The 26,909-nt window shown below is 49.3% G+C and overlaps 3 protein-coding genes across 12 annotated transcripts in view; 1 reads left to right on the forward strand and 2 right to left on the reverse strand.

The window, feature by feature from the left end:
* Positions 1–760, reverse strand: part of IFT81 (intraflagellar transport 81) — a 148,825-nt gene extending 148,065 nt beyond the window's left edge. For 3 of the 6 annotated variants that reach the window (XM_074321753.2, XM_019733941.3, XM_074321747.2), the window contains exon 1: positions 624–760. The gene's annotated coding sequence lies outside the window, so the exon portion shown is untranslated. Of the gene's footprint in view, positions 1–9; positions 146–623 lie in introns of those variants that run through there. The other 3 variants (XM_074321750.2, XM_019733939.3, XM_019733943.3) reach the window with 1 other exon arrangement.
* P2RX4 (purinergic receptor P2X 4) lies at positions 119–14,625 on the forward strand. Its single transcript, XM_019733952.3, has 12 exons — positions 119–345; positions 4,716–4,863; positions 7,504–7,575; positions 7,691–7,763; positions 8,210–8,306; positions 9,972–10,052; positions 10,162–10,303; positions 10,404–10,540; positions 12,881–12,974; positions 13,114–13,179; positions 13,479–13,574; positions 14,049–14,625. The coding sequence occupies exons 1-12, from the start codon at positions 119–121 to the stop codon at positions 14,073–14,075; spliced, it is 1,260 nt and encodes a 419-aa protein (XP_019589511.3). The 3' UTR covers positions 14,076–14,625.
* A 1,779-nt stretch (positions 14,626–16,404) lies between these two features.
* CAMKK2 (calcium/calmodulin dependent protein kinase kinase 2) overlaps positions 16,405–26,909 on the reverse strand; it is a 46,677-nt gene continuing 36,172 nt past the window's right edge. For 2 of the 5 annotated variants that reach the window (XM_074321759.2, XM_074321757.2), the window contains 3 exons: positions 22,928–23,028; positions 22,357–22,399; positions 16,405–19,541 (listed from right to left, as the gene is read on the reverse strand). In XM_074321759.2, coding sequence (XP_074177860.2) covers positions 19,383–19,541; positions 22,357–22,399; positions 22,928–23,028 — 303 coding nt within the window. In that variant the 3' untranslated portion in view covers positions 16,405–19,382. Of the gene's footprint in view, positions 19,542–19,566; positions 19,719–22,356; positions 22,400–22,927; positions 23,029–26,909 lie in introns of those variants that run through there. The other 3 variants (XM_074321760.2, XM_074321758.2, XM_088801031.1) reach the window with 2 other exon arrangements.

Below are 26,909 nucleotides of genomic sequence, written 5' to 3' on the forward strand. Positions count from 1 at the left end.
CGCTCATACCCGAGGGGGACGTCACGCCTTCCGCCCGGCCCCCTCCCCCGAGGGCCCGCTCCGCCTCCTTCCGGCCCCGCCCCCCGCGGACGATGGCGCCGCCGGCCGCCTGGGCTGCATGGGCGGGGCTCCCGGGAGAAGCCAGGCGGCGGGTCCCGAGGCTGGGCCCAGAGAGCCGAGCCCCGGCGTTGCGGCAGCGGCGGGCGCAGCCATGGCGGGCTGCTGCTCGGTGCTGGCGGCCTTCCTGTTCGAGTACGACACGCCGCGCATCGTGCTCATCCGCAGCCGTAAAGTCGGGCTCATGAACCGGACGGTGCAGCTGCTCATCCTGGCCTACGTCATCGGGTGAGCGCGGCGGTGGGCGGCGACCCCGCGGGGTCCGGGGACCAGGGGTAACCCGATCGCGGGGGACTGCCCCCTTCGGGTCCTCGCCGTGCGCCTGCGTATCCTCACCTAGGTCATCGGGTGAGCCCGGCGGGCGCCCTCCAGGTGGGGTCCAGGGGGTAGCGACCCGAGGCCGGTGACACCCCTCCTGGGACCCCACGGAGGAACTGGCTCTGTGCCAGGAGACTGCTTTGATGTTGTATTTTAAGGGCAAAGCCTAGCTAGACCTTCATCCTCACCTTTCCTGCTTCTTGTCATTCTGATCTGCTCCATGATGTCCATTGGCTGGGAATGGGGGGAGCGCTTTCCCCCCCACCCCCGAAACGTCTCAATCTGTTACTCACTTCCCATTCTGATGATCTGCTGACAGAAACCAAGATTTGTGATTGCCACATGGTTCCTTTTGGGTCTGTGGCTTCCGGTTCTGTCCTTTCAGCACCATGTGGTAACCCAAGATAATCGAGAGGTCATACTTCCAAAAAGCATTTAACGTTCACTTCCTTCGGTTTGTGGCGTTGTTGGTATAGGTACGTACCTGCCGTTAGCCTCATCACTCCCGATGCTGCCCTCTTAGCTTAGATATGTCCTGCCATCACATTCCTCACCAAATGTTTGATTGTAATTGAATGCACCGCTTACAATTTAATAAAACTCGAGCGAGGAGGTGGAAATTAACTTACCAATTGGGCCTGCTTTCAAGGTCAGCCTGGGGTATTATGGTGTCTACAATTGCTGAGCTGACAGGTGTTATCTGCTCAGTCTTTCCTTTTCTTAAAAGGCCTAATGCAGTGGTCCCCAAACTACACATAGAACCATTTGGGAATCTTTAAAAATCACCGACTGCTGGCTCTCATCCCCAGGCCTTCTGATTTCATTGCTATAGAGTATGACCAACGACCCAGGTGATTCTGATGTGCAGCAAAGTTGGGGAACTAGCGTCCTAGTGTTTCCCAGATCTACCTGATCATGAGAGACTCACCTGAGGAATTGTTTAAAAGTAACCTGGGGGGGAGGAGGTGCTTGGAATCTGTTAACATTGCCCAAGGGAATTCACCTGATCAGGCAGGTTTGGTCTCTAACATCTCTGAGCCCAGCAGCAGTAGATACTGACAGTATTCAATAAAATGGATTTCCAGGTGTGGACTCTACATCAGAACCACCTAGCCAACCCCTAGGTTTGGACTTAAGTTTCATTAAGTCCTGTCATGAACTCCTCACCCCTCCAGTGATTGTGATGACCCCTTAAATTTTGAGACCCAATACTAGCTGGTTAACGAAGCTCACATTGCTGAGTTGGACCTCAAGCGTTTGGAACCAGGCGCTCTCATACAGCTTTTTCCTCTTGGCTTTTGATGCTTATGGGAGGATCAGTTTACATCTCCCTTAGGGTACCCGCAAAGTTCTAGACTGCAGAAATTACGGTTAGTCCCCCCTTATCCATGCTTTCGCTTTCCACAGTTTCAGTTACCAGAGTCTGAAAATACTAAATGGAAAATTCCAGGAAAAACAATTCATAACTTTTAAATTGCACGCACGCCGTTCTGAGTAGCATGATGAAATCTCAAAGGCCCTGCTCCATTCTACTTGGGCCATGATCATCCCTTTATCCAAGGTCTCCATGCTATATATGTCCCCTCCTGCTAGTTACTTAGTAGCCATCTCAGTTATCAGATGGGTTGTCAAAGAGTGGGAGACCACATTCACATAATTTTAATTACAGTATATTGTTATAATTGTTCTATTTTATTAATCTCTTACTGTGCCTAATTTATAAATTAAACTTTATCATAGGTATGTATCTATAGGAAAAAACATGGTATATACAGGGTTCGGTACTATCTGAAGTTTTAGGCATCCACTAGGGGTCTTGGACCATATCCCCAGCAGATAAAGGGGGAGTACTGTATCTATATCTGCACTGTGCGATATGGTAACCACTAGTCACATGTGGCTATTGAGCACTTGAAATGTTCCTACTCCAAATGGAGATGTGGTATCACTGTAAAATACACACTGGATTTTGAAGACATAGTACGAAAAAAAAAACTCAGTAAAATATCACACTAACATATCTTATATTGACATGTTAAAATATATTGGGTTACATAAAATATATTATTAAAATTAATTTTACATGTTTCTTTTTGTTTTTTTAACATAGCTACTAGAAATTTTTACATTACATATGTGGCTCGTGTTATATTTCTCTTGGGCAGCACAGCTTTCTAGGGTTCCCATGAAGTGGAATCTACCTGGATGATGAGAATGTTTAAAGTGGTAAATGCTTTGCTTTCATCCATCTTGCTATGATCAAAACTGACTCAGGATTTAAATTAAGGGCTTTTTTTTTAACTCATCTCTTAATTTCCGGATCCAGTTCATCTTCATGACCTACAGCAGTCCTTCCTCAAACAAAGATGAACATGCATTTCTCAGTTAACTAATTCTGTTATAATCACATGATAAGGAAATTGTATGAAACAATGTGTCTCTGATTTAGCAACTCACTGTACTAGTAGTAAAATAATAATGACCTTCCTGCCCTAAGCTTCGATGTATCCAACTAGAACTCAAGGGAAGCTTATATTGCAGCTGAATTCCTAGACTCCCTGAAGAAGAGGACTTGGTAGGGGAAAAGCCCATCTCTAAGATGGGCAATGAATTTGGAGACTGCTCAGATCAGACAAACCCATAAAAAGTAACCAAAACCAGTGAATTTCTGAAGTCTCAGCATCTAGGGCTTATAAGGAGGGGAGAGGGATGCTAGCATTTCTTGACTGTAGAAAAATAACAACAGTACTAGCCACTAGTAGATGATTAACAATAGCTCTGGTGGGGAAGAGTTCTGATTTGAAGTATTGGCCAATTTCCATGGTGTGGGATACTCCCATCATGGCCAATTTCAGCCCTCTCCCCACCCCCCTACCCCCCCGTCAGATGGTGACTCACAAATATTGTTCTAAGCATTTGACATGCATTAACTTATAAAACCTCCCAACAACACTCCTGTGTATGAAGTCCTGTTATCATTCCCATCTTATAGATGGGAGCAACTGAGGCACAGAGTAGTTAAGCAGCTTGGCCAAAGTTATGCCTAGTGAGTGGTGGAGCTGAGACATAAACTGGAGATCCCCTGGCTTCAGCCTGTTTTCCAGTGTCCTAACCATCATGTGTCAATGCCTTTAGATTTTTAATTATTCATACTAATAGTAATGTCCCCACTTCAGAGGAAAGAAGCATACATGTGACTTGAATTCATGGAGGATAAAAAAAAACGATTCTAAAAAGCTATTTGAGGGGCAGCCGGATGGCTCGGTTGGTTAGAGCGCAAGCTCTGAACGACAGGGTTGCCGTTTCGATTCCCACATGGGCCAGTGAGCTGCACTGTCCACAACTAGATTGAAGACAATGAGCTGCCTCTGAGCTGCCGGAGGGGTGGCCGGAGGGGCGGCCGGATGGCTCAGTTGGTTAGAGCGCGAGCTCTCAACAACAAGGTTGCCGGTTCAATTCCTGCATGGGATGGTGGGCTGCGTCCCCTGCAACTGAGACTGAAAACGACAACTGGACTTGGAGCTGAGCTGCGCCCTCCACAACTGGATTGAAGGACAATGACTTGGAGCTGATGGGCCCTGGAGAAACACACTGTTCCCTAGTATTCCCCAATTTAAAAAAAAAGAAAAAATGAAGAAAGCTATTTGAAAGGTGTCTTTTGCTAGAGGGGGGTATTGCATAGAGAGCAAGGGAAGAGGCTTCCGAGTCAGAAGGCTTGAAATCCAATCCTGACTCTGCCACTCACTAGCTGTGTGACTTTCGGCAAGGGACTTAATCTCTCTGTGTCTGTTTCCTTCTCTGTAAAATAGAGATAATGATGCCTGCTTTACAAAGTAGTCAATTAAATTAGTGAATACAGATGATGAATTTAGATCAGTGCCTGGCACCTAGAAACACTCAAATGATGACTATTATTATAACTTATTATATTATCTCTTAGTGATTCTGCAGGTCATAGTGCATTCAAAGTGCTCAAATATCTAATAAAGACAGCATTCATTGAGCATTTTTCTCTGTGCTGATCACTGCGCTAAGTGCTTTACTTGCATCATCTCATTAATTTCCCACAAACCACCGTGTGGTTTAGGTGCTCTGCCTATTTTGCAGAAGTGAAAATGGAGCCCCGACTCCCACCCCCCGTGAAGTTAAGCAGCTTTTGCAAAGTCACATAATTAGTGAATGCGGTACCTTCAGCCTCTGGCTATCAGAGAAGCTCCCTAACATCAACTTAAATACATCAAATCCTAATTGCGATTCAAGAGGCCTGTTTTATTTTGTAGGTGGGTGTTTGTGTGGGAAAAGGGCTACCAGGAAATGGACTCTGTTGTCAGCTCAGTTACTACCAAAGCCAAGGGCGTGACTAAGACCAACACTTCTGACCTGGGATTCCGGATCTGGGATGTGGCCGATTACGTAATTCCAGCTCAGGTATGCTGCCCGCTGTATCTGTTTAATCCTAAAGCCCCTCGTTAGCTCCTTTCTCGCTGCTGACTTTGCACACCTGTTTAATGATTGGCATGGCCAGCGTTCTAACGTCACCAGTGCCCAGACTGTTTTCATCCAAGAAAGCAGTACAGATAGATTTTGGCTTACGATCTAAGAGGTCACGTTCAATCAGCTATGTTTCTTTAGCTCTAGAACATGGCTGGCCTAAAACACAGAAAGCTTTTCATATGGATATTTCAGTCTGTCTCAAGCCCTGAAAGGTGAAAAGACAAATGTCTTAACTCCTGGGAAAAATTCCGGTGGAAATAACACGTTTCCACATTTTGTATTTGCTTTCTGGTTGTACAGCCACAAGGTAAACCTCTTCAGATAGTCTTGAAAACTTTCACAGCAACTAGAGAGCAAAAGCCAAACAAGAAGGAAACAAACATACCCGCACAGGATTCCATCAGGAACAAAGGCAAGAAAATGTTTGATGCAGGATCTTAGGCTCTAGTCTGTTAGTCCACAAAGCTCCCAGTTAAATATTGACTCTCTTTCACCTTGGTAATGGCTGTGGTCCACACGGCCAAACCCCAACATACCCCTCCAGAAGGCTTATGTGCTAGGGTGACGGGTGGCTAAAGGCAGGGAAGCTGTCAACACGGCTCTGCGAGGGAAAGCAAGGACTTCAGCAACTCCTTCAAGTGTGTTCATTTTCTGTTCTTTTCTCCCTGCCTTCTCAAGAGAAGGGTCTTGCAGGATTTCTCAGAGAGAAGACAGAGCTAATGAGCCACAAAGGTCAAATGGAACAAGGGATTTGTAGTTGGCGGGAGGCAGCTGGTCCTGTTGGCTTGTACCTGTCTCAACAGAGACCTCTGCTTCCTATGCAGGCACGGCCTCGTCCTGGCAAGCTCTGGGAATATCACTCAGTCTATTTACTAGACCCAAGGAAGGATACGGGCCCCCGGCTTCTGCCCCTCAGTGGCAAGGAACACGCAGCAACTCTGCCTTCCATCTTGGATCTGGGCTGGGGGCTGTGTGAGTTCCACAAGGCTCTCTTCATGAGCTTTCATGACGTCCTTGGCTTCTGCAAAGTGGAACACAAACGTCTGTTTGTATCACATCTACTTGTCTCATTTCCAGACTGAAATTTCCCTAAACTTAAGAAAAAGTAAACCATATTGAATTGTTCGTATCTAACTCAGGAGAGGCGTAGGAGCAGCCTTCTGTAAACACCAGGTAAATAATAGTGTGTTTACATATGGAACACCTGGGAACCTAACAGGTGCCAGGAGAGAGAAACTCGGGCCTCACGCCTCCTCTGATGGTCATTTCCTCGTCTCCCAACATGGTTTGTTCTGGGTCTTTCTCTGGAAAATGCCAGCTATTCCCAAAGCTTCCACCACCTTGTCAGACCTGGGGGTGGAGATACCTACAAACCCCTTGGTACGCGAGTTACTCCGATCCCCCAGGTGGCTCCCAGCACTGGCTCCTGTCTTCCCAGGACTTTGAGATGCCCAGAGAAAGCTCCTGGCATTTCATTTTAGAATGGAAGCGCCCGAGGAGGGGGAGTCCAGCTAGAATCTTTGGGGTCTTTGTCTTACTCCTTATACTGGGAAGACATGATTAGCAATTCTTTAGTCTCAGCAAATTGCTCTTGAATTTGTTAGAAATTCTAATAAATGAATCATTTGGCCCCTTCCTACTTATGAGAAAAATGGAACCTTCTCAAAGGGACAAGTGTCAGTTGCTGACCCTGACTGAGTCTTCTCTAGAATGTTTTATTTATTTTAATTCTGGTTAGGGAAGAAAACCAGCCAAATGTGAGACCTTTAAAGCCTCCTGTTTTCGTGCCTCCGAGATCATCCAGTTGACAGAAGATGTTTTGAGCACTTGTTGGCTCTTCCTTCAACAAGTCAGACTTTATTAAGGAAACATTTTAGGTGATAGACTTTTTTTTAAATTGAGGTGAAATTCATATGTCATAATGTTAATCATCTCAAAGTGAAAAACTCAGAGGCACATAACCATCACCTCAATCTAGTTCCGGGACATTTCCATCTCCCTCAAAGGAAACCCCTTGGTTATTATCAAGCTGTCACTCCCCACTCTACCCTCCCTCTCACCCCACAGCAACCACTAATCTACTTTCTGCCTCTATGGATTTGCCTCTTCTTAATACTTCGAATCAGTGGAATCCTTCAACACGTGGTCTTTTGTGACTGGCTTCTTTGACTTAGCATCGCTTTTGAGGTTCATCCATGTTGTAGTGCGTGTCAGTGCTTCCTTCCTTTTGATGGCTTTCTCATATTCCACGTATAGATACAGACCACAATTATTGTATCCATTCGTCTGTCGATAGATACGGGTTGTTTCTACCTTTGGGCTCGGATGAGTAATGCTGCTGTGAACATGCGTACACAAGTATTTGTCGGAGTCCCCGTTTTCAGTTCGGTTATAAACTCTCCTAGGAGAGGAGGGGAGACCATAAGATCAGTTTTTTTCATTCTTTTCTGCATGGCATGTGGGAGAAGTGAAAGGTACGGTCCTGCTAAGTGAACGTCCTGGTTTCTTTGTGGCTTCGCTTGACTCCTCCAAAAGTAACACAGCAGCGTTCTCCCCCCTCTGCCCACTCTGCAGGAGGAAAACTCCCTCTTCATCATGACCAACATGATCATCACCTTGAACCAGACCCAGGGCCTCTGTCCGGAGGTAGGCAGCTTCTTGGGAAGAACCTCTGGCCTCACACCCCCTTCTCCACGCCTGACCTACTGTGACTGGGGCCGGACCACGTAGAACTTGTTTCCTCTCATTCTTCTTTCTCCAGATTCCAGATAAGACCACGGTGTGTAAGTCAGATGCTGACTGTGCTGCGGGCTCCACAGGCACCCACAGCAATGGTAGGAACACGTGGCTGCAATCCCTCAGCAGACGCTCAGCCTGGGGACGGCAGCCCCAACCTTACCTGTGGGCTCCCCTGGTAGAGAAATCTCAGGATAAAGAAATCCCCCCTGTGCCCCCAGTGCCTTCACATGACCTGGGGGAGCCTGATATCCAAATTGAGATGTTGCAGGACCGTCTCGACAGTCATCTGCCGTCTGTGCCCCAGAAGCCATTGCAGATCTTGCCCTATGCTGTGGCTTGGTATCAGCAATCGGCAAAACAGATGTGCCTAGAACTCAGGCAGCCCTTGTCCTCCAATTCCAATTTTTGGACACAAAATCCCAGAGTTGGAATAGCTCAGGACTGATTGCATAGAATGCTACGGTGAGGCTTCCACTCTCTACTTCACAAAAGTAGAAAACAGGCGCCCACCTGTGGTCCTGGGTCCTCCTTGCCCCTGTAGGAGTCGCAACAGGAAGATGCGTGCAGTTCGATGAGACTGTGAAGACGTGCGAGGTGGAAGCCTGGTGCCCGGTGGAGAATGACACACATGTACCCAAGTGAGTCCTGACCAGGGGAAAGAAGTGCCCTAAACTCTGGTTCTCAGGCCGGAGGGAAGGCAGCAGGGGTGTGAGTGAAGCCTGTGCGCTGTGGTCTTGTGCTTCTGGTGTCTGGAGTCGGGCTTCCCTGGGGTGGTTCTCAACCACAAGGCAGCATCCATCAGTGGTGAGGTGGGTCAGTGTTTGTCTTGATAAACTTTCTGTGTTAGGACTCTGTCAATTGCAACTCACTAACAGGAAATAGTTCTCAGTGCCTTAAATTGATTCCTCATAAAGAACAAGCCCCCACCCTCATCAGCACCTTGGACAGACAATAATTTTAACTACAACTGTTAGTAACACTGTTTTGACTTTGCTATGTTTATTTGAACCATGATCTCTTAACTTGTGGCAAATGATGTTTTTTATGGCCAAGATGGAAAGTTTCATTTCAAAATGAATGTCGGTAAAAAAGTGAGTTGATCCTAAAGGTGGAAACAACCCACATGTTCATCAACAGATGAAGAGCTGGATTGTGCTCCATCCACACAATGGAATATTAGTCAGCCCTAAAAAGGAATAGGTTCCCACATGAATGAACCGCGAAAACATGGTGCTAAGTGAAAAAAGCCAGGCACAAAAGACCGCATATGAAACATCCATTCATATGAAATATCCAGAATAAATTCAGAGACAGAAAAGTACATTGGTGGTGCTAGAGGCCTGAGAGGAGAAGAGAACAGAGAGTTAACTGTCTAATGGGTACGCGGTTTCCTTCTGAGATGATGAAAATGTGCTGGAATGAGATAGAGGTGATTGTTGCACAACAGTGTGAATGTGCTAAATGCCACTGAAAGTACTGCATGCGAGATGCACAGACATAGGGGAAAGGTTATGGTAGAGGGGTGACAAACGTTTGAAAAACCCTGATACAATCCATCCCCTGGATACGAGGATGAGAGAATTTGAAGCCCCCAGAGATGTGTGTTTAGCTGGTCTTTAGGTCACGGTCTTTAGCTGTCAGCAGTGCTGACAAACTCACCCCTCCTTGTTGTGTGGTCCTGTCATTGGCCCTGCTCCAGTCTCAGGGTTGGGAAGATTTGTTTCTAATTTTCAAAGATTGCATCTGGGTCAGGGGAAGCCTCCCCCATTGAGGGGTCAGCCTACAGTGCCAGATTCTCCTGTAGAAATCCATCAAAGAAGTGGGGTCCCCTTGGGGACAGATTCCACTCGTATTGTCAGCCAGGAACTGATGTGGCACTTCTGAGGAAGCTGTGGGCCAGCGGACACCGCTTTTTGTATATTTTTGAGAGGTCAGGATCCAGCCAATAGGTGAATTTACCAGGTCTGTTGAGCATTTCCCTGAACCCCAACAGCTGAGTGACTTCCAGCAAGGCCACTCCTTAGCAGTTCCTCAGGCACTTCAATTCCCTTGGCTTTGGGCAAGAGGCCATGAGAGGAAGAATCCGGAAGGCTTGGTCTGTAGTCTCCTTTCTTGACCTAGTGTTTATGCAGAGGACAGCAGAAAATGCTAGAAATGTTTCACTGTTTTTTTGACAATGACATTGTAAGACACCTATGTACATGCTTTTGAAAAATATTCCATAGGTATGTGAGTGTACATGTATTTGTACTTATAGTAACAATAACACTATGTTATAATTAACAGTGTAATTTTTTTTTCAGACCTGCTTTTTTAAAGGCTGCAGAAAACTTCACCCTTTTGGTTAAGAACAACATCTGGTATCCCAAATTTAATTTCAGCAAGTAAGTCGTGGCCAGCGGTGGGGGTTCACCAGTGTCTTGGAGAAACTTCTGGCTCTTTTTTTTTTTAAGATTTTCCTTGCTTTTATTTTCTGCTTCCTCCCGACTTTAGGAGGAATATTCTTCCCAACATCACCACCACCTACCTCAAATCATGCATTTATAATGCGACAACAGATCCTTTCTGCCCCATATTCCGTCTTGGCAAAATAGTGGAGGCGGCAGGGCACAGCTTCCAGGACATGGCTGTCGAGGTAAACACAGGCCCTGGCTTTTCTAACACAGCCTTCGACGCGTTCCATTCTAGAACGGGCTCTGAGGAAAGCTTCCTCTGCCCCTGCTTGCAACCCACAGGGAGGCATCATGGGCATCCAGATCAGATGGGACTGCAACCTGGACATAGCCGCCTCCTACTGCCTGCCCAAGTATTCCTTCCGCCGCCTGGACACCCGGGACATGGACCACAATGTGTCCCCTGGCTACAATTTCAGGTGGGTGTGAGCCTGGGCCCTCATGTGTTTGGGGTGACGGTGGTGGGATCACTGCCGAGTGGGGGAATCCACGCCCACCAAAGACCAGCACTCAGGCAGCCTCCCAGGGCAGGTGGCAAGGCCATGTGTCAGGGACAGTGTTCCAAGCGGGGTCTTGTGCCTGTGGCATCCTGGCCTGCGAGGGTCTTCCTTTCCTTAAGAAACAGGTTGAGACAATTTTCAGAGCAGCCAAGATAGGCTGGCTGCTTTAGCTTTCTCGAGCCAGCCTCAGCCAGCATGTCTGCTCACTCATTTTGAGGAGTGGGTGAGCTTGTGACCCTCCAGCCCCAAGGCGTCTGGGGCCTGACCCAGGAATTAGTTTCTCAAAGACTGAGACTGCCCCCCGGAATCTCCAATGTGCAGAGGATTCAGGTTTTAGCCTCAGGAAAAGCCTTCAGCTGGTATTTTCCTGCTGAAAGTGCTATGTATTAGTTTCCTAGGGTGCTGTAACTGATTACCACAAACTGGGTGGCTCCAACAACAGGAATTTATTCTCACAGTTCCAGAAGCTAGAGGCCCGAAATCAAGGTGTTAGCAGGACCAGCCTCCTTCCTGGCCTCTTCCAGCTTCTTGTAGCTCCTCACGATCCTTGGTATTCCTTGGCTGGTAGACGCATCACTCCTGTCAATACATGGCCTTTCCCCCTGTGTCTGTCTCTGTGTCTTCTCTTATAAGGACATTGGTCATATTGGATTCAGGGCCCATCCTAATGACCTCATCTTAACTAATTACATCTGCAAAGACCCATTTCCAAGTATGGTCATAATCACAGGTTTCAGATAGACATGAATTTGGAGGGATAATATTTAACCCAGTACAGCTGGTAATCTGATGAGAGGGCAAGGGGCCAGGGTCACATCTGCCACTTTCTTGAGGCAGTAAAATCTGTAGCCACGTACACTTTCATATGCCTTTTGTGTCCTTCACACGCATAGCCAGTCTTAAAAGTAGGCCCCACGAGGGGCCACTGGAGGTCAGTGGTGCTTTTATGTTGCATTTGTCTCCCTCTAGTGGTGACGCACGGAATCAAATGCAGGTATGTAGGATCTGCTGTCTTTTTTTTTTTTTTTTTGAACCATCTGGTCACTGATAGAAGGGCAGATACTTGAATTTTTTCCTAGTAGGGAGTTAGATCTGTGTTGCTCTATCTCTGCTGTTACACAGTTCTTATGGAAGCCACTGTGGAAAACCTCAAGCTTGGTCTGGAACCCCAGAACAGAGAAGCCGATGGGGCCCTCACGAGGACACCCATCTCCCTGACCTCTGCTAGCATCAGGCCCACCTGAGTCCCCCAGGCCTGGACCACGACGTGGAAGTTGTGGGCAGGACTGATCATGGGCGAGAGTTTAGGCTCCTGGTGGATCCCCTGCGTAACACAGGGCAACAAATAGTGTCGGGTTTTATGGTCCTCCCCCCACCACTTCCCCTTGTGTTTTTTACGTAATGGCTTTACTGATACGGAGTTCACATACCAGACAGGTCAGCCATTTAAAGTGTGGAATTCAATCGTTTTAGTACATTCAGAGTTGTGCAACCACCCCCAGTCAATTTTAGAACATTTTCATCACCTCAAAACATTCCCATCACCCCTTTAGCTGCCCTATCTACCCCAGCCCCTGGCGACCACTAGTCTACTTTCTGTGTCTATGGATTTGCCTGTTCTGGTCTTTGATGTGAGCAGAATCATACAAAAGGTGCCTTGTGTGACTCTTCCTTCACGTAGCCTCATGTTTTGAGGGTCTTCCTTGCAGCACTCATCAGCACTTCATCTCTGATTATGGTCAAATCATATCCCATTGTGAAAATGTACGTTTTATTTATCCATTCACCCAGGGATGGATCACTGGTTCATTAAGAAAGAAAATGTCCGATGATGATGCTGTGTTTCATGACTGGTGTGCGCCCCCCCCCCCCCCCCCCCAGTCTTGGAACTTGCTGCTGGCCGCGTCCTCTTGTCCTTGAGAGAGGCAGGTGGCTCAGTCGCCAGGAAGGAAGGACATTTAGAGCAAGTTCTGGCTGAAGCCATCGTGATAATAGCAGGGAGCTCATCCTGTGCCCTGGGGCCCTGGCACCCTCTTTGTCAAGAGCTACCCTGCTGCTGCCTGGCCTGTGAGCCGGGAGAGTCCCCGAAATGCTCAAGGGTCATCTCCAGCAGGCAGAGCGAATCTGTGGCCAGCGCCAACTCTGCGAGGGCCTGGCGAGGCTTCCACCAGAACATCCCTCATCCGGCCCAAGGCTGGGTCCAGCCACTGTCTCACGCTGGCCTGTGCCTGGTCCTCTCACCTGTCCTCCTGTCCCCAGGTTTGCCAAGTACTACAGTGACCTGACTGGCAACGAGCACCGCACGCTCATCAAGGCCTACGGCATTCGCTTTGACATCGTTGTGTTTGGAAAGGTACCCTGGCCACTGAGTCCTGTCGTGCAGACCGTTAGTCCTCTTCTAGGCTGGCCGGGGGCAGGGGACCGTCCCCACGCTTCATCTGCTCTCGCCCACCCCATGCAACTCTTTCTTTTTTTTCTCCCGTCATGTGCAGGCTGGGAAATTTGACATTATCCCAACCATGATCAACGTTGGCTCAGGCTTGGCGCTCCTAGGCGTGGTGAGTGACGTGGATGTCTCCGTCTGTGCCCCTGGGGCTGGGGCCTCCTCAGCGGTCGTTAGCACAGTGCACTGAGCCCCTCAGCTAACTGCCTGGTTCTTCCCCTCTACCCTCTGGGCTTGTTCCCTTTACCCCATCGTGCCTGCCCACCTTCCCTTCCCGAAGACCGTGCCCCTCAGGGCCTAGCCTTCTCCCGGGAGATGGCGGAGGCTTTCTTTTCTTTGAAAGATTCCAGACTTTGTGGGAGTAATGGACTAAAGCATCCTGGCTCATTCTTTCTCACCCTGTGCTACACGCAGGCGACAGTGCTGTGTGACATCATAGTCCTCTACTGCATGAAGAAAAGATTCTACTATCGGGAGAAGAAATACAAATATGTGGAAGATTACGAGCAGGTAGGCCACCTCCTGAACTCCGCAGGCAGGACAGTCCAAATACACAGGTTGGTGCTACGGAGGTGTGTCATCAGCCCAGGCAGTCACACGCCACTTGTCATCTGCTCCATTTCTAGACCATCTGTGCTAGTGTTTACTTCATACATTTCTTCAAATCGACTCCCTCTTTAAAACTGAGCCTCATTTTCATGAGTGACATCTCAGCTTAGTTATGATAATGAATATTATGACAAAATCTATGTCCACATACTGCTTAAATTTGCCTCGCATAACAAGTGGGCTTGGGTACCATGCTTTGAGACCACTGCACTAGGACCCACTTGCGGACACGCGGTTAGGAAGGGCTGTCCAAAATCCTCAGGAAAAGCACCTGGCTCTCGCCTGCCCCAAGTGCTCCAGGCTTGCCTGCGCGCAGTGCAAGGTAGATGTACATTTATCCATGTCAATTAACAATAAGCTGATCGTTCTTTGCAGTCTATCATCAGTGAGACAGACCGGTGATGCTGACCCCACAGCTGTGCTCCTCACAGCTCTCATCACAGCAGTGGAGAGCAAAGAGAAAGGAGAAAAGGCTGCCATGGCAACCCAGAGAAAGTTCCAGATTGAGTCAGTCTCCACTCCACAAGTACTTCCAGGTTGCCCAGCTCTTCCCATGTTTGTGTTGTAGGATTTGCATAGGAAAGCACTCTGCAGTGGGTTACTGGTCTGTCCTTGGCTGACTCTGTTGTTCTCTCAACTTGGGGTCCTTCCGGTGAGCTAAGGCCCGAGGGCAGTGACTGCTGTGACTGCATGGTGGGGCCTTCTCCAGGGCCGGCTTTCCTCAAGGTCCCCTCTACAGACCCTGCAAGACAGGCCCAGCAGCTTCGTTCCAGTGCTTTATACAGAAAGCAAGGACACCTGGGGGTCACCTGACTCGCAGCAGCAAAAAGCGCTGCTCTTCCTTTTCCCCAACCAGAGACTGTGTCCGGGAGGCGGAGTTCGTGTTTCTCTTTTGAGAAGAGCTACCTTGAGACAACAGAGGACCAAACATTAAAACAAATGATTTTCTTCATCTTTGTCTGTGTGGTTTCATAGCATGAGCTACAACTTCCCTTCTACTGTCTTTTATTTTGACCGTAAATCCATTTGTTGTCCCAGCTCACTGTGCTCAGAAAAGGTTCCTGAAACAGTTCGTTGCTGGAGTTCAGGCATTTTCCCCCCTATTTTTAACATTCTCTTCAAGGCTGAAGAACTTTGGTCTTGTAGAGTTTACAAGATTTTTTTCCTATTGTGACAACTTGCCTCACCTGTGCTCCACTCTAGGGAGTGGAACACAATTTCAGGTAACATGAACACGGCTTATCCTCCCTTCTCCCCATTTGCTTTCCAGAAGTCTCCATCCAAAAGCAGCACCACCTACACCTACCTTGTCACCGGTTTGAAAGGTTAATGAAGCTATTTCTAGCTTAGCCTTCACACCAACTTATTTCTGCACCAGGTGTTCAGGAACTCCCCTAAGAAAGTAGCTTGCCCTCCCCTTCATCACGAATTCATTTCCAAATACTAAAGGAACGTTTATTTTTAAAGTGCTCTGCTTCTGTTGGATAAATGACCAACCTGGGCTTTTGTTGCTTGGGGGGGAGGGGGGAGTTTACTGAACCCTTTTGAAAAATCTGATTCATGCTGGCTTTTTAAATAATGCCTGCTTGAACACACTGGTCAAATGGAGCTGGAATTTTTAGAAATGGCTTCTGATCTTGCAGGCAAAGGATTGATGGTTACTGGAGTGGGGGAGACTCCTTTTAGCCTCCCCTTTTGAAAGATAGAACGCTAACGCCAGTATGGGGTGAGGGGTGGGGGTGGCATTGTGTATTTTACTCACCAAAATCATCTTGCGTTCAGCTGCACCACTTGTTGGCTCCCTGGCGCTGCCTCTTAAGTAGGGGTCTTCCCACCTTGCATCTAGGGATGGGCTTCTGGGAGTCTCTGAAACCTCCAAAACGCTGCCAAGCGATGTACCTGTGTGCATTCTTTTAGCTTTCATCAGGTTCCCAGTGGGGTCTCTAACAGGAACACCTGCTCTTAACTCGCAGAGGCCAGTTTCAGTGTTGTGTTTCTGCAGCCATGGAACCAGAATCTTGCAGACTGCATCTGCTGTCCTTTGAAAATGGGTGCGAAGCCAGTGAGGCGATGCCCAGGGCTAAACTGACAGTGGAACGCAGGAAACCACTCAGCCTCTCGTCCAGAGAGAGCATCCATTCTAAAACGGTCTCCAGACGCCATGAAAACCAGTGCCCATTGAGGCGCTCCAGCACACTGGCTCTGCTGACAAAACTCACACAGAGCCCTAGGACAAAGGACTTCACTTTTCTGAGCGTGTTTACAGGAGAGGCCCCCTAACATGGGGTTAATACCTACCACATGGGATGAAGGGTCATGTAGCATGCCTGCCCACAGGACCTGTTCAATGTGTGATTAAAACTGCTCCGACAGGTTTGGTCTCCTCATGAAGAATCTAGCAATTACCTGCCCGCTAGAGCAGGATTCCTCAGCCTTCAGCGTGCAGGTGAGCCACCTGGGAAATCTTGTTCAAGTGTGGCCTGGGGATCTGCATTTTTAACCCGCTCCCAGGTGATGCTGCTGCTGCTGGTCCGGGGACCACACTTTGAGTCGCGAGACACGAACTAGAACATGCTTAAATTAGCAACGAATAATGTAATGCTGGGTACAGTAGCCCTGACGGGCATCTGATCTCGCCGTCAGCCTAAGGAAGGAAAACAGACATGAGGACAGACGTCCTAGAGAGCACTGACTTCAACAACGACCCACAGAAAAATCCCAGAGGCCCAGGCTTTGCACCATTTTGCTGTCTGTTTATTTCAAGTTTACAGAGAAGCTTAAACATCTGTGGAAAAACACCAAAGGCTTATTTTTCCCTTAAGTTCATGTATTTTTTTAAGTGATAAATACACAGTATTTAACTTTGTACACCTGATAAAAGGAAAATGCATAGTAGAAAGGATCAGGAATAAACAGAAGCATCGGGCAATAAATCAATCAATCACAGAATAGCAGTCAGCAGCCCCACAAAACTCAGCCCGTAAAGCTGGGGAGAGGATGGGAACTGACAACCTTGAAACCATCCCTAGCACCTTAGAAGCAAGTGGAGGTCATCGTTCTTCCCCCCCTGGCAACGTGAAGCTCCCCTTTGGAAGATGGGTGAGAGTGACAGGTCGAGCCTATGTGTCTAAATGCAGAGGTATTCACCTTCTTTTCCCAGAAAGGCTTTGAGGATGGGAGCCCTAACTCACGGGAAAGGCTGGACCAGTGGGGAGACAGCCTCTCCAGCCCCTAGTGCTGACAAGGGGCTAGATAAGGCTTTATGGGAGCCACTGGTAAGCCTACGGAATAGATGGGGGAAGTAGAACAGTGCAGAGGAAAGATGTGGAGAGCACCTGTGCTTCCTTCAAGGCCACAGGTTGCTTACACCAAATTGGACCCACAGATAAGCCAGCAATGGAAGAAACTAATGGGTCCCTTTTTGCTCACCTGATAAAGCTGCTCCTAACAGCTTCTCCCCTTTCCTGATAGAGCTGGCTTTTATAAAATCAATGTTTGTGCTCCAAGAGAGTGGTAGTTAATGCTTTGTGTTACAGCCCGCTCTGCTTATACTTTTTGGGGGTGGCGGTTTCTTTCCACAGCTTTCTTTGTAAAAAAACAAAACAAAACAAAAACATTATGAACTTGGACCTCCCTCAACCCACCCACCTGAACAGCTGGATGCTGCCTGATGGCTGGCATTCCACATAGGAAACCTTATTGGAGAGTGTCGTGCGGGAAAAATAGCATTGCCCGATGCGGTCATGTAAACACAGGAGATTTGCAGAAGCTCTGCGTGCTGCCCAGCCTCCCCGGGCGAGCCACTCAGCCAGGCCACAGTCCACACAGACAGGCTGGGACCAAAACTAAGGACCCCCTGGCTTTAACTACTGCAAGGTGCTTATTGCAAACTAACCAGACCCCCCTCTGCTCCCGGAAGGGGCGGAGCCCATAAATTTAAACAAGTGCAGGAAGGCAAGAGGAAGTACTAGGTCACAAAAAGAAAGACAGCAGGCGAGAGGAACCTTCATCAGACGGTGGCCTTTGCTCTAGGAAACCAGCAGTCCCTAATTCTGTACTGTTTATAAGATAGCAGGAAGTCTGGCTCCAGTGACATTCAAGAGCTTACAAAGATCTATGGAAGCCACGAACGCCGGTGCTCTGTGAACACACCGGGCATGGGAGCCCACGGCCTTCCTTCTCTGTCTCTGCAAGTCCTCGTGCCAACGCTGATCAGACAGAAACTACAGACACGCACATCCGAGCCCAGTAACTATTTCCGCCAAGCCAGGTTCTACAAAGCACTGGGAATCTCCTGGGGCAAAGTCCTTCCAGTTTCTTACCGCTTGAACTTCAGACTCACCCATGTTTGGCTCTGGAAGAAGTTGCACTTGAACTGCAACCAAACTTCCCAATATTAGGTGGAAGTCAAAAAAATCAACCTGTTCTCTCTGGACTTTGGGCTACAGAAGGGAACACCCTATGCCAAGCCCTGGTTCCCTGGACCCTAAGGACTGCTCTGGGTTTCAACAGCCTTCTCTCAATGAGTACCCGAAATTCATGTCGATCCTAACAGAGCTTTGCTGGTAAGGATGATCATTTGTGTTTCAGTCAAATGAAAGTATTTTCTAACTGGCCCTCCAGGAACTGGACTAAGTGTTTCACTAACTATAGCACTCAGCTAGTATTTAAGAAGAAAACAAAACCTTAGCAGTCTCTAGAATACACAGGTTATAAACAAGCTAAGCTGCTAATATACAAGCATAGGTTTCATTGGCATTTAACTCCATTCACATGCCTAAAGCTGTGGACTATATCCTGGAAGCTCTAAATTTCTGAACTACTCTGGAGTTCAGTCTAGTTGGAGAATTGAAAAATTGTGTTTACTCTTAAGCCATGTAATGTACATGGAAGTGTAGACATTACCCTGAAGTTTTTGTAATTTAACAAGAGATTTACTAAGAGAGCTCAATCAACTCTTTCAGAAACCCGTTTTAAGTGGCTGTCACAAACGTGAAACTTCTCCCACCACAACCACCGAATGCCCTTCTCGGGTTGGAAAATCCCCCTTGTTAAACAATTAAAAGTCAAGCCCTTTCCGTTTTCCTGATGACAACTCTAGTCGTAGAAAAATGTTCAAGTCCTTCTTACAAATAAGTTGCATCAAAGCTCCACGCAGCTACTGAGGGCGAGCCCTACCCTGACTCCTGAGTCCATGGTTCTGGAAGGTGGTGTGGTTTGAGGGTTGACGTTTGGGGTTTGCAGAAGTCACACCGCATTCATCCCCTGGCTTTCAAATGCAGCCACTTCACTCTGTGGTGTCAGACCACGCCCCTGGAGTTTTCTGCCAGTTCTTCACGATTTTCAAACCCCACACACATTCACGTGGTATATGTGTCATGGTTCTGAGTTCACAATGAAGGATTTTTGGCATAAAAACGTTTTAAAAAGCAATTGTCCCCAAATGCACAGGACTCCGGGTCTGCAACTCCTCACACCCGCCCGTTCAGCCAGCCAGCGGCCAAGGTCGACGTCATGGAGTCAAGTCTTTGTTTATTTGTTTGTTTTGTTCCCTTTAAAACAACAAAGGAAAAACGAAAACACAACCAGAGATGACGGCCAAGGCTCTACACACGTGCTCGGTTTCCGTAGGACATGCTGCTATGGAAACGCAGGGTGCGCACCCCCAGAGGTGAGACGCCAGCATGCGAGGTCAACGCAGTCCCGCGGCTACTCCATCGCCTCATCCGGCCGATGCATGCGTGCGCGGCAGCCGGGGGCCTGGGCCCCCCAACTCTGCACGCAGGGACCGCCTTTCACAAGAGTACTTCCTCCTCCCCCACGGGGGGAGGGTCGGGGCCCCGGAGGCCGTCTTCGCTGCCTCGCTTCCTGCTCAGCGAACAGAAAACCTACGTTAGGACTGGGGCAATACTGGCACAGCCCTGCCCCAACGTCTCCGTGTTCCCGCACCGCCTGGAATGTTCTTTACTTAACCTCTTCTTGTAGATTCTGTCCCCCTTTTTTTCTTCCTTACATATAATTTTCAAAGGAGACTTTGTATCCCCTCTGTAAATGGAAAACCAACATCGTTTGCCAAAAATAGCAAGGAGCTATAAAAATAATCTATCTGCCTAACACCCAAAATCATGGCACATGTAAGTACTGTGTGGGCCCCACTTTGCGGCCTGGTTTTTTTTTTTTAGGTATCTCAACTCCCTCCCGGCCCCACCCATCCCACCCCCACTCCCCACCCCCCACACACATGTGCCCTTTAGGCTATAAGCTCTTGCAGGGCAGGAACCATGACACTTGTCTTCAGTCACCAAGTGAACTTCTTGGGGGCAGCGAGGGGGACTGCCTGGGCTTGGCCTAGCACATAGTCAGCCTTCAGGAAACAGCTGTCAACAGAACTGCCCCAGCACACATGCCTAAGGGACACTTTGGATAGAGAGGAGGGCCCTCCTCTCGGCGATGTAATCATCAGTGCAGGACAGACCAAGGTGGTGGGAGGAAAGGTGACCCTGTGTCCTGGAGAAGCCATATCCCAAAGCACCCCAGCTAGAGATGCCTGGGTGACAGACATGTGCAGTGATGGGAGATGTGAAGGAAAATCCCTAAGGAGAGGCCCACACCCTTTGCCACCATCAGGCAAAGCTGCCTCCCCGAAGGGAAGCCACTGGGCTTGTCACACAGGGCAAATGTGCACTGTGTGCCCCTAGCCAGAAGGGAAACTGCCCCTGCACGAGAGAAAGGAAAACGTGATGTCTGTACATTCTTAGGAAGAAAGCCCTCTTTGTTTAAAAATCACACTCATGGGCTTTATGTTTCTGCCAGAGAAGAAGGGGTCAAGTCTCCCAGGGAGGAGAGCTGTGTCACTAGATGCCCAAACGGGTCCTCAGTTTCTGCCCTAGCAGCTGCCTGCTCCTACCGGCTGCTCTTGCTGCAGACAGATGGTGGCCGTGGGACCAAGGCCTCCAACAACTGACTCAGGCCTACGAGCTCCAGAGTGCTGGACCATCTGGACTACCAAAGCATCCCACTCAGGGGCTGAGGGCAAGAGCAAGTAAGCCCCAAGTGTTGCTGGGATTGCAGGTAAGGGAATAAAAGGGCAATAAAGCTCTTTGGGCCAATCTCAGTCTGTTGGTATCTTGCAATTTTGATCTCATTGAAAAAAACAGAAAACAAAAATGCCAGCCTGGCTCACAGATGGGAGGCAAACCCTAAAACTGAGGTTGAGAAGACAAAGGCCAAGTAAAGACCAGCCCATTACATTTCCACTCCCCGTCACCCTGTGCGGCTCAAACTGTAGGCGGGACCACCCTGTTATCTGGCTGCACAGACGTCTGGGAGCATCTGGCTGCCTTCTCAGGCTGTCAATGACTGGCACGGATTGCTAATTACTGCTTTCCCTGCTCCAGAAGAGGATAAATAATCGCCAAGCAAGCGTTCCTCCTATGTTACCGTATAAGCCCCAACTCCTATGGTATGGAGAGCTAATAAATTTCCTCTCATAAGCCAACTGCTAACACATAGAAAAAGCTGCCACTTGTACAGGAATGTTCATGGCCACGTTACTCATTCGTGACAGTCAAAAAGTAGAAACTGTCCATCACCAGATGAATAGAAATCAAATGTGGTCCCTTGATATGGAATATTATTCAGCCATAAAAAGGAACAAGGCACTGACATCTCCACCATAGATGAACCTTGCAAACATGATGGTGAGTGAAAGAAGCCAAACACGAAAGGCCACATACTGTGCGATTCCATTTATATGAAGTGTCCAGAATGGGCGAATCTGTAGAACCTAAAACTAGATTAATGGTAGCTGGGGAACGGGGGAGTTGGATAGTGATAGCTAAGGGTGCAGGGTTTCCTCTTGGGCTAATGAAAATGTTCTAAAATTGATTGTACTGATGGTTGCACAACTCTGTGACTATATTAAAAACCACTGAATTATATACTCTAAATGGGCAAATTGTATGTGATGTGAATTATGTCTCAATAAAGCTGCTTTTAAATCATAGAAACGGCTGCCTGGAGCTCCCAGCTGGGGCTGAGGTAGCAAACTGGGCTCAGTGGGAACAGTGCTGGGGCTGCTACCCTGCCACAGGCGCTGGGGGGACGAGTGGCAGAATGGGTGCCACGTATGTGTCACCTCAGTCTTACAGGGACAAACATGCTTATCTGTCTGGGAGGTGCTGGTAACAGTTTGGAAGAGCGATGGCTGACTGGGACAGAGGGCTCTTACACTAATTTGCAGCAGGCTAGAAGGGGACTTGTTTGCTAGGCCTTAACCCATCAGAAAAGGGCAAAGCTGGAGAGCCATAAGGGACAGCCACAGAGTGCAGTATGCCTGATCTGTGCTCTGACCACACCGACCCAGAGCAGCGGCAGCCAAGGGGTCCTGTGACAGAGTTCAATGCCACTGACGTGCACTGAACATATGTGGGTGCCTGATTGGGTGAATTCACAGGCCATCGGGGTGCAGCGCCATGCACCCACAGCCCAGCTCACATGCACGGCCCACTGTTGGGTCCAAGCCCCTGGATGCCCCTCTTTTTCATCCTGTGTCCAGAGGCCCAAGGTGGACCTGGGCACAGCAGGAAACAATGTCCGCCTGGGTGGGGATGCCCCGTGCTCTGCAGCTGCCCCCGCCCCCCCGGCCCCGGCAGAGGCTACTGCGCAGGCAGGCAGGTGTTACCTTGGGCTCAGACAGGGGCTCCCATTCCCTGGTTGGTTTTTTGCTGGAATCACCAGAGGGGAGGGAAAAGGGAAGTGAGAAGGGACACTTGGGATCCATGGGATGCCAGACCTCCACCCCAGAGATACTCACACCCCAAACACCAGCATCATAGACATGTTGCCAGGGTGCTTGTGAGCAGGACTCTGCTCTGCCATGACACGTAGGCTCCCATGAATGACACTGGCTTGCTCACCCAGCACAGGGCCGAAAACCCCACCATCGAGCAAGCCTGCTTTGGGGCCACAAAGGTGCTTTCTGATTGTTGAGAGCCCCGGTTAAAGTGCAAGTCCCCCGAGAAAGGAAAAACTTCAGGGTGGAAGAGCTGTCAGCAAAAGGAGGAAGGCTGAGCCCAGGGTGGGTGAAACCACCGCCAGCAGCTGCTGACTTCCCCAGTGTACCCACGCGTCTGGTCTGGGTCTTTCCAGATGGTACCGCTCCGGGGATGGGCCCAGGCAGAGTGGGCTGAGCGGGGCTGCCCTGTGTTCAGCCTCCAGCTCCCCACCCCACAGAAAGACAGGCGGACACTCACACGAGCAGGTTTCCAGGCGCTGAAAACGAGCGCTCCTCCCGCCGGCTGCCCTCAAAGGGGTTCCCAAAGGAGCGTTTCCGTATCATAGTCTTCACCAGGATCTGAAGGAGAGAAGCAGAAGCTCAGCCACCTGGGAGGGAGGGATTCCAGGCAGCATCCTCCCTCATGCTGCTCCACAAGGGCCGTCTCCCTCTTCCTTCCTCCCCCAGCCCCTTGCCAGCTGCCAGGGCTTGTGGCTGATGGCAGGCCTTTGGGAGACACTGGCCAGCATGCTTTCCACCCAGGATATAGCAGTCAAAGCCATCACCAGGCCTGACTGGTCCTCTCCCAAAAACCTTCCATGGCTCCCTGGCTGGTAAGGTCCAAACTTCTTGGTCTGACATTCAAGGTCGGTCATAATCCCCCCACGCCGGAGGACCCTGTGCTGCAGGAGAGATGGCCCCCACTGTTCCTCCAGTACACCTGTACCATCCTCCTCGCCTGAGCCATCTCTAGATGGGCCCTCCTGGCTCCGCAACCTGTCTCATCTTCAAGGCCAGGTCTTTATATTCAGTGAAAGCCATCTACAACCACCCCAACCAGAGCCAACTATGGCTTCTCAGGTGTAACTGGGGGAGAGACGCATTTTTTTTTTTTTAACAGAAATATAATTCCCACAGCATAAAATTCACCATTTTGAAATGTACAATTCCACGTTGTGTAGTATATTCATGTCACCACTATCTAATTTCAGAACATTTCCATCATCCCAAAAAGAAAGCCTGTCCCCATTAACAGTCACTCCCCATTTCTCCTCCCTGCTACCCCTAGCATTCACCAATCTGTTTTCTGTCTCTGTGAATCTGTCTATTCTGAACATTTCATATAAATGGAATCATACAGTATGTGGCCTTTTGTGTCTGGTTTCTTTGACTCAGCATGTTTTCGAGATTCATTCATGTGTGTCAGCACTTCATTCCTTCTAATGGCTGAATAATATTCCTTTGTGTGGATACACATTTTCTTTATCCATTCATCCACTGGTGGACATTTGGGTTGTTTCCACTTGGGGGCTATTGTGAATAGTGCTGCTGTGAACATTTGTGTCCCAGTTTTTGTGTGGACATATGTTTTCAACACAAAATGTTTCCATTTCTCTTGGGTGTATAATCAGGAGTAAAACTCTTAGATCACATGTAACTCTATGTGTCACATTTTGAGGAACTGCCAGGCTGTTTTCTAAAGTGGCTGCACCATTTTCCACTCTCACTAGCAACATCCAAGGATACCATTTTCTCAGGGGAGCTGCATTTTAGTCAAGAATAGAAAACACCTGACTAAGTATAAGGAGCCGAGGAAACACCCCAGGACACTGAGCCCAGCCAGTCCACAGGTTGGTGGGTGTGAGGGCGCCAGAGCTCAGAGGTCCCGAAGGTCCTTCTAAGTCTGAGAGGCGCTGGGGGCTGGCTTGTCCATTGCCAGGGGTGGGAACTCTTTGGTGCGCCCCCTCAACCACTCTAACACAGACTGGCTCTGCAGCTTGGTTGGGAAATACCTGCTTCAGGAGAAGATCCTTTAGGAAAAGGTAAGAGCCCTCAGTTTCCCTCTGCCTCCCAGTCCTCCACGTCCCCCGGCCAATCTGCCCCAATCCTTTCGGAAACTCGGGTCTGGTTCCCTTACTCCCTGACTTAGAATCTCTCACCCATAGGAGTTTGGAACGTATCCTGTTGCCAACAGGGGGGCCGTGGAAGGTTCTGGAGCAAGGGAGTGAACCAGTCAACTTTGGTGATGCATTTGGATGCTGTATCCCATGAAGGAATGAGCAAGAAAATGGCCTCAACGCCCCGTAAGGCGCTGGCCTGCTCCCTGCCTCAGGAAGAGCATGGCGCCTCTTCAAGCTGTTTCACGTATTGACTGAGATTCTGATTTGCTTAAGGGTTTGCTGATAAGAAGATAAATGTTTCAAAAAAACACTGATTTACCATTTGGGTGGAAACACCCAAATATCCAACCGAAGAACAGATACACAAAATGTAGTCTGTCCATACAGTGGAATATTATTCAGCCACAAAAAGGAATGACATACTACAATGTGGGTGAACCTCAAAAACATTATACTAAATGAAAAGGCACAAAAGGTTCCATATGTACGATTCCCTTTGGATGGAACGTCCAGAAGAGGCAAATCTGTAGAGACAGAAAACAGATTGGTGGTTGCCAGGGGATGGGGGAGGAGAGAATAGAGTGACCACCAATGGGGACGAGGTTTCTTTTGGGTGATGATATTCCAGAACTATAGAAGTGATAGTTGCATAATATTGTAAATGTTATAAATGCCACTGTATTGTTCACTTTAAAATGTTACATGAATTTTACTCAATAAAAAAGAAGAAAGAAAAACACTGACTAAAAGAATGAAGACCGTGCCCCCAGCCAGGCACTAGCAGCCCCTCCCTTGCCAAGGCCCATGCTCTGTGGTTCCCAGACCATCCCAGCCCCTCTCCTCTGGGCCGTGGAGGTGTCACTCCCCTGGCAAGACCACCCTGCCCTGCCCCTTCCGTGCCCTTGTCAAACCAGGTGACACTTCCCACCCTCAGGACCCCACGGAAGGAGCTGTTCTTGCTCCTCTCAGTGCTGGCCTGTCACCATGTGATGGCACGAGAGTGTGATTCTTTCTGGTCCGTCTTTCTTAGGAGGCCGGGAGCCCCAGGAGGGCTGGCACTGTACCTTGTTCATCTCTGAAATCACATGCCTGGCCCACACTGGGTGCCAGGAGGGGGCTTGGACTTCCGAGCTCCAGCTACCCCCCTTCTCAGACGGCTGCGGTAGCCCCCACTTCCTCCCTGGCCGCCACAGTCCATTGTCCACGTGGGATCTTTCTAAGGCCAACCCTCATCACGCGACCCCCAATTCAAACCACTTCTTTTGGGAGGTCTTCTCCAACCCATCACCTGGGTCACATTCCCCTCTGGGGTACGCCATGCAGCCCCTCAGTTACACTATACATTTATTTGCTGGTTGTTTGCCCAGCAAGTGCCTCTCCAGGATGGCAGGCTCCATGATGATTTTATTCATCACTGTAGACCCGCTGCCAGCACAGGCCTGAGAAACCACTCGGTGTTCAAGTGCTTCCTGAATAACCAATGACTATTTCAGACCGCTAGGGTCAGACGCCTTCTCCCAAGGACATCCCGAATCTGGAACAGAATAACCCATGGTGGGTGCCAGGGTCTGATGCCAGCTGCCTCCCCCACTATCGGCGCAAGATGTGAGTGCAGTGGGTAGATGAGAAAGAGTGAGTGGGTGTGGGTGAGTTTCCAACAGTGAAGGTCATGCAGAGGCCCCAGGTGGGGGAGGAGGAGGAAGATGTGAATGGATGCCCCACCCAGGGGCTCAGGGTTTGGAAGAAGGAGAGAGAAAGTGTGTGGGGAAGCAGGAGGGAGACGTGCAAAGCTGGGAGAGGAGCAGCCAGCATTTGGGCTCCTAAAGGGGCAGTCACTCGAGGCTGGACAGTGTGTCTTTGCAGACAGTCCCACCGTCCCCTCCAGAGCCCAGTGCCCTGAGTGTCTGCTGGGGCCGGAGCCGGCCAAGTGCAGCCCAGGGCTTTGGAGGTGGCCATGGTGGGGTGGCCAGCAGGATTCTGCCCTAGGACTGCTGCCTGGACCCCGGCCCCTGAGGGTCCTGGTCTCCCTCCTGGAGCCAGACACCCTCCAGGGCAGTGGCTTGGCAAGTGGGTGATTCCCAGAATCTCCAGGGTTAGTCCTGAAGACTCCACATTCTGGTTCCTTCAACCTGGGTCACGACCCAAGTGTGAGGCCATAAAAGGGGCCTGGTGGCTCGTGAGCTAACTCCCACTCTCCAGAGTCGGGAAGAATTCTCAGAGGTGTGTGACGTGGGAGCCCCTGCCCCAAGCCCCAGAGCTGACCACACAGCACACAAGATAAGGTAGGCTGTCCACTCTGGAGACTGGACATCGAGCCAGGTGAGAACCCTGTCAGAGAGA

The sequence above is a fragment of the Rhinolophus sinicus genome, chromosome 9, assembly GCF_057876585.1.
Source record: "Rhinolophus sinicus isolate RSI-liver-muscle chromosome 9, RSI-T2T, whole genome shotgun sequence".
Classification (NCBI taxonomy): Eukaryota; Metazoa; Chordata; class Mammalia; order Chiroptera; family Rhinolophidae; genus Rhinolophus; species Rhinolophus sinicus.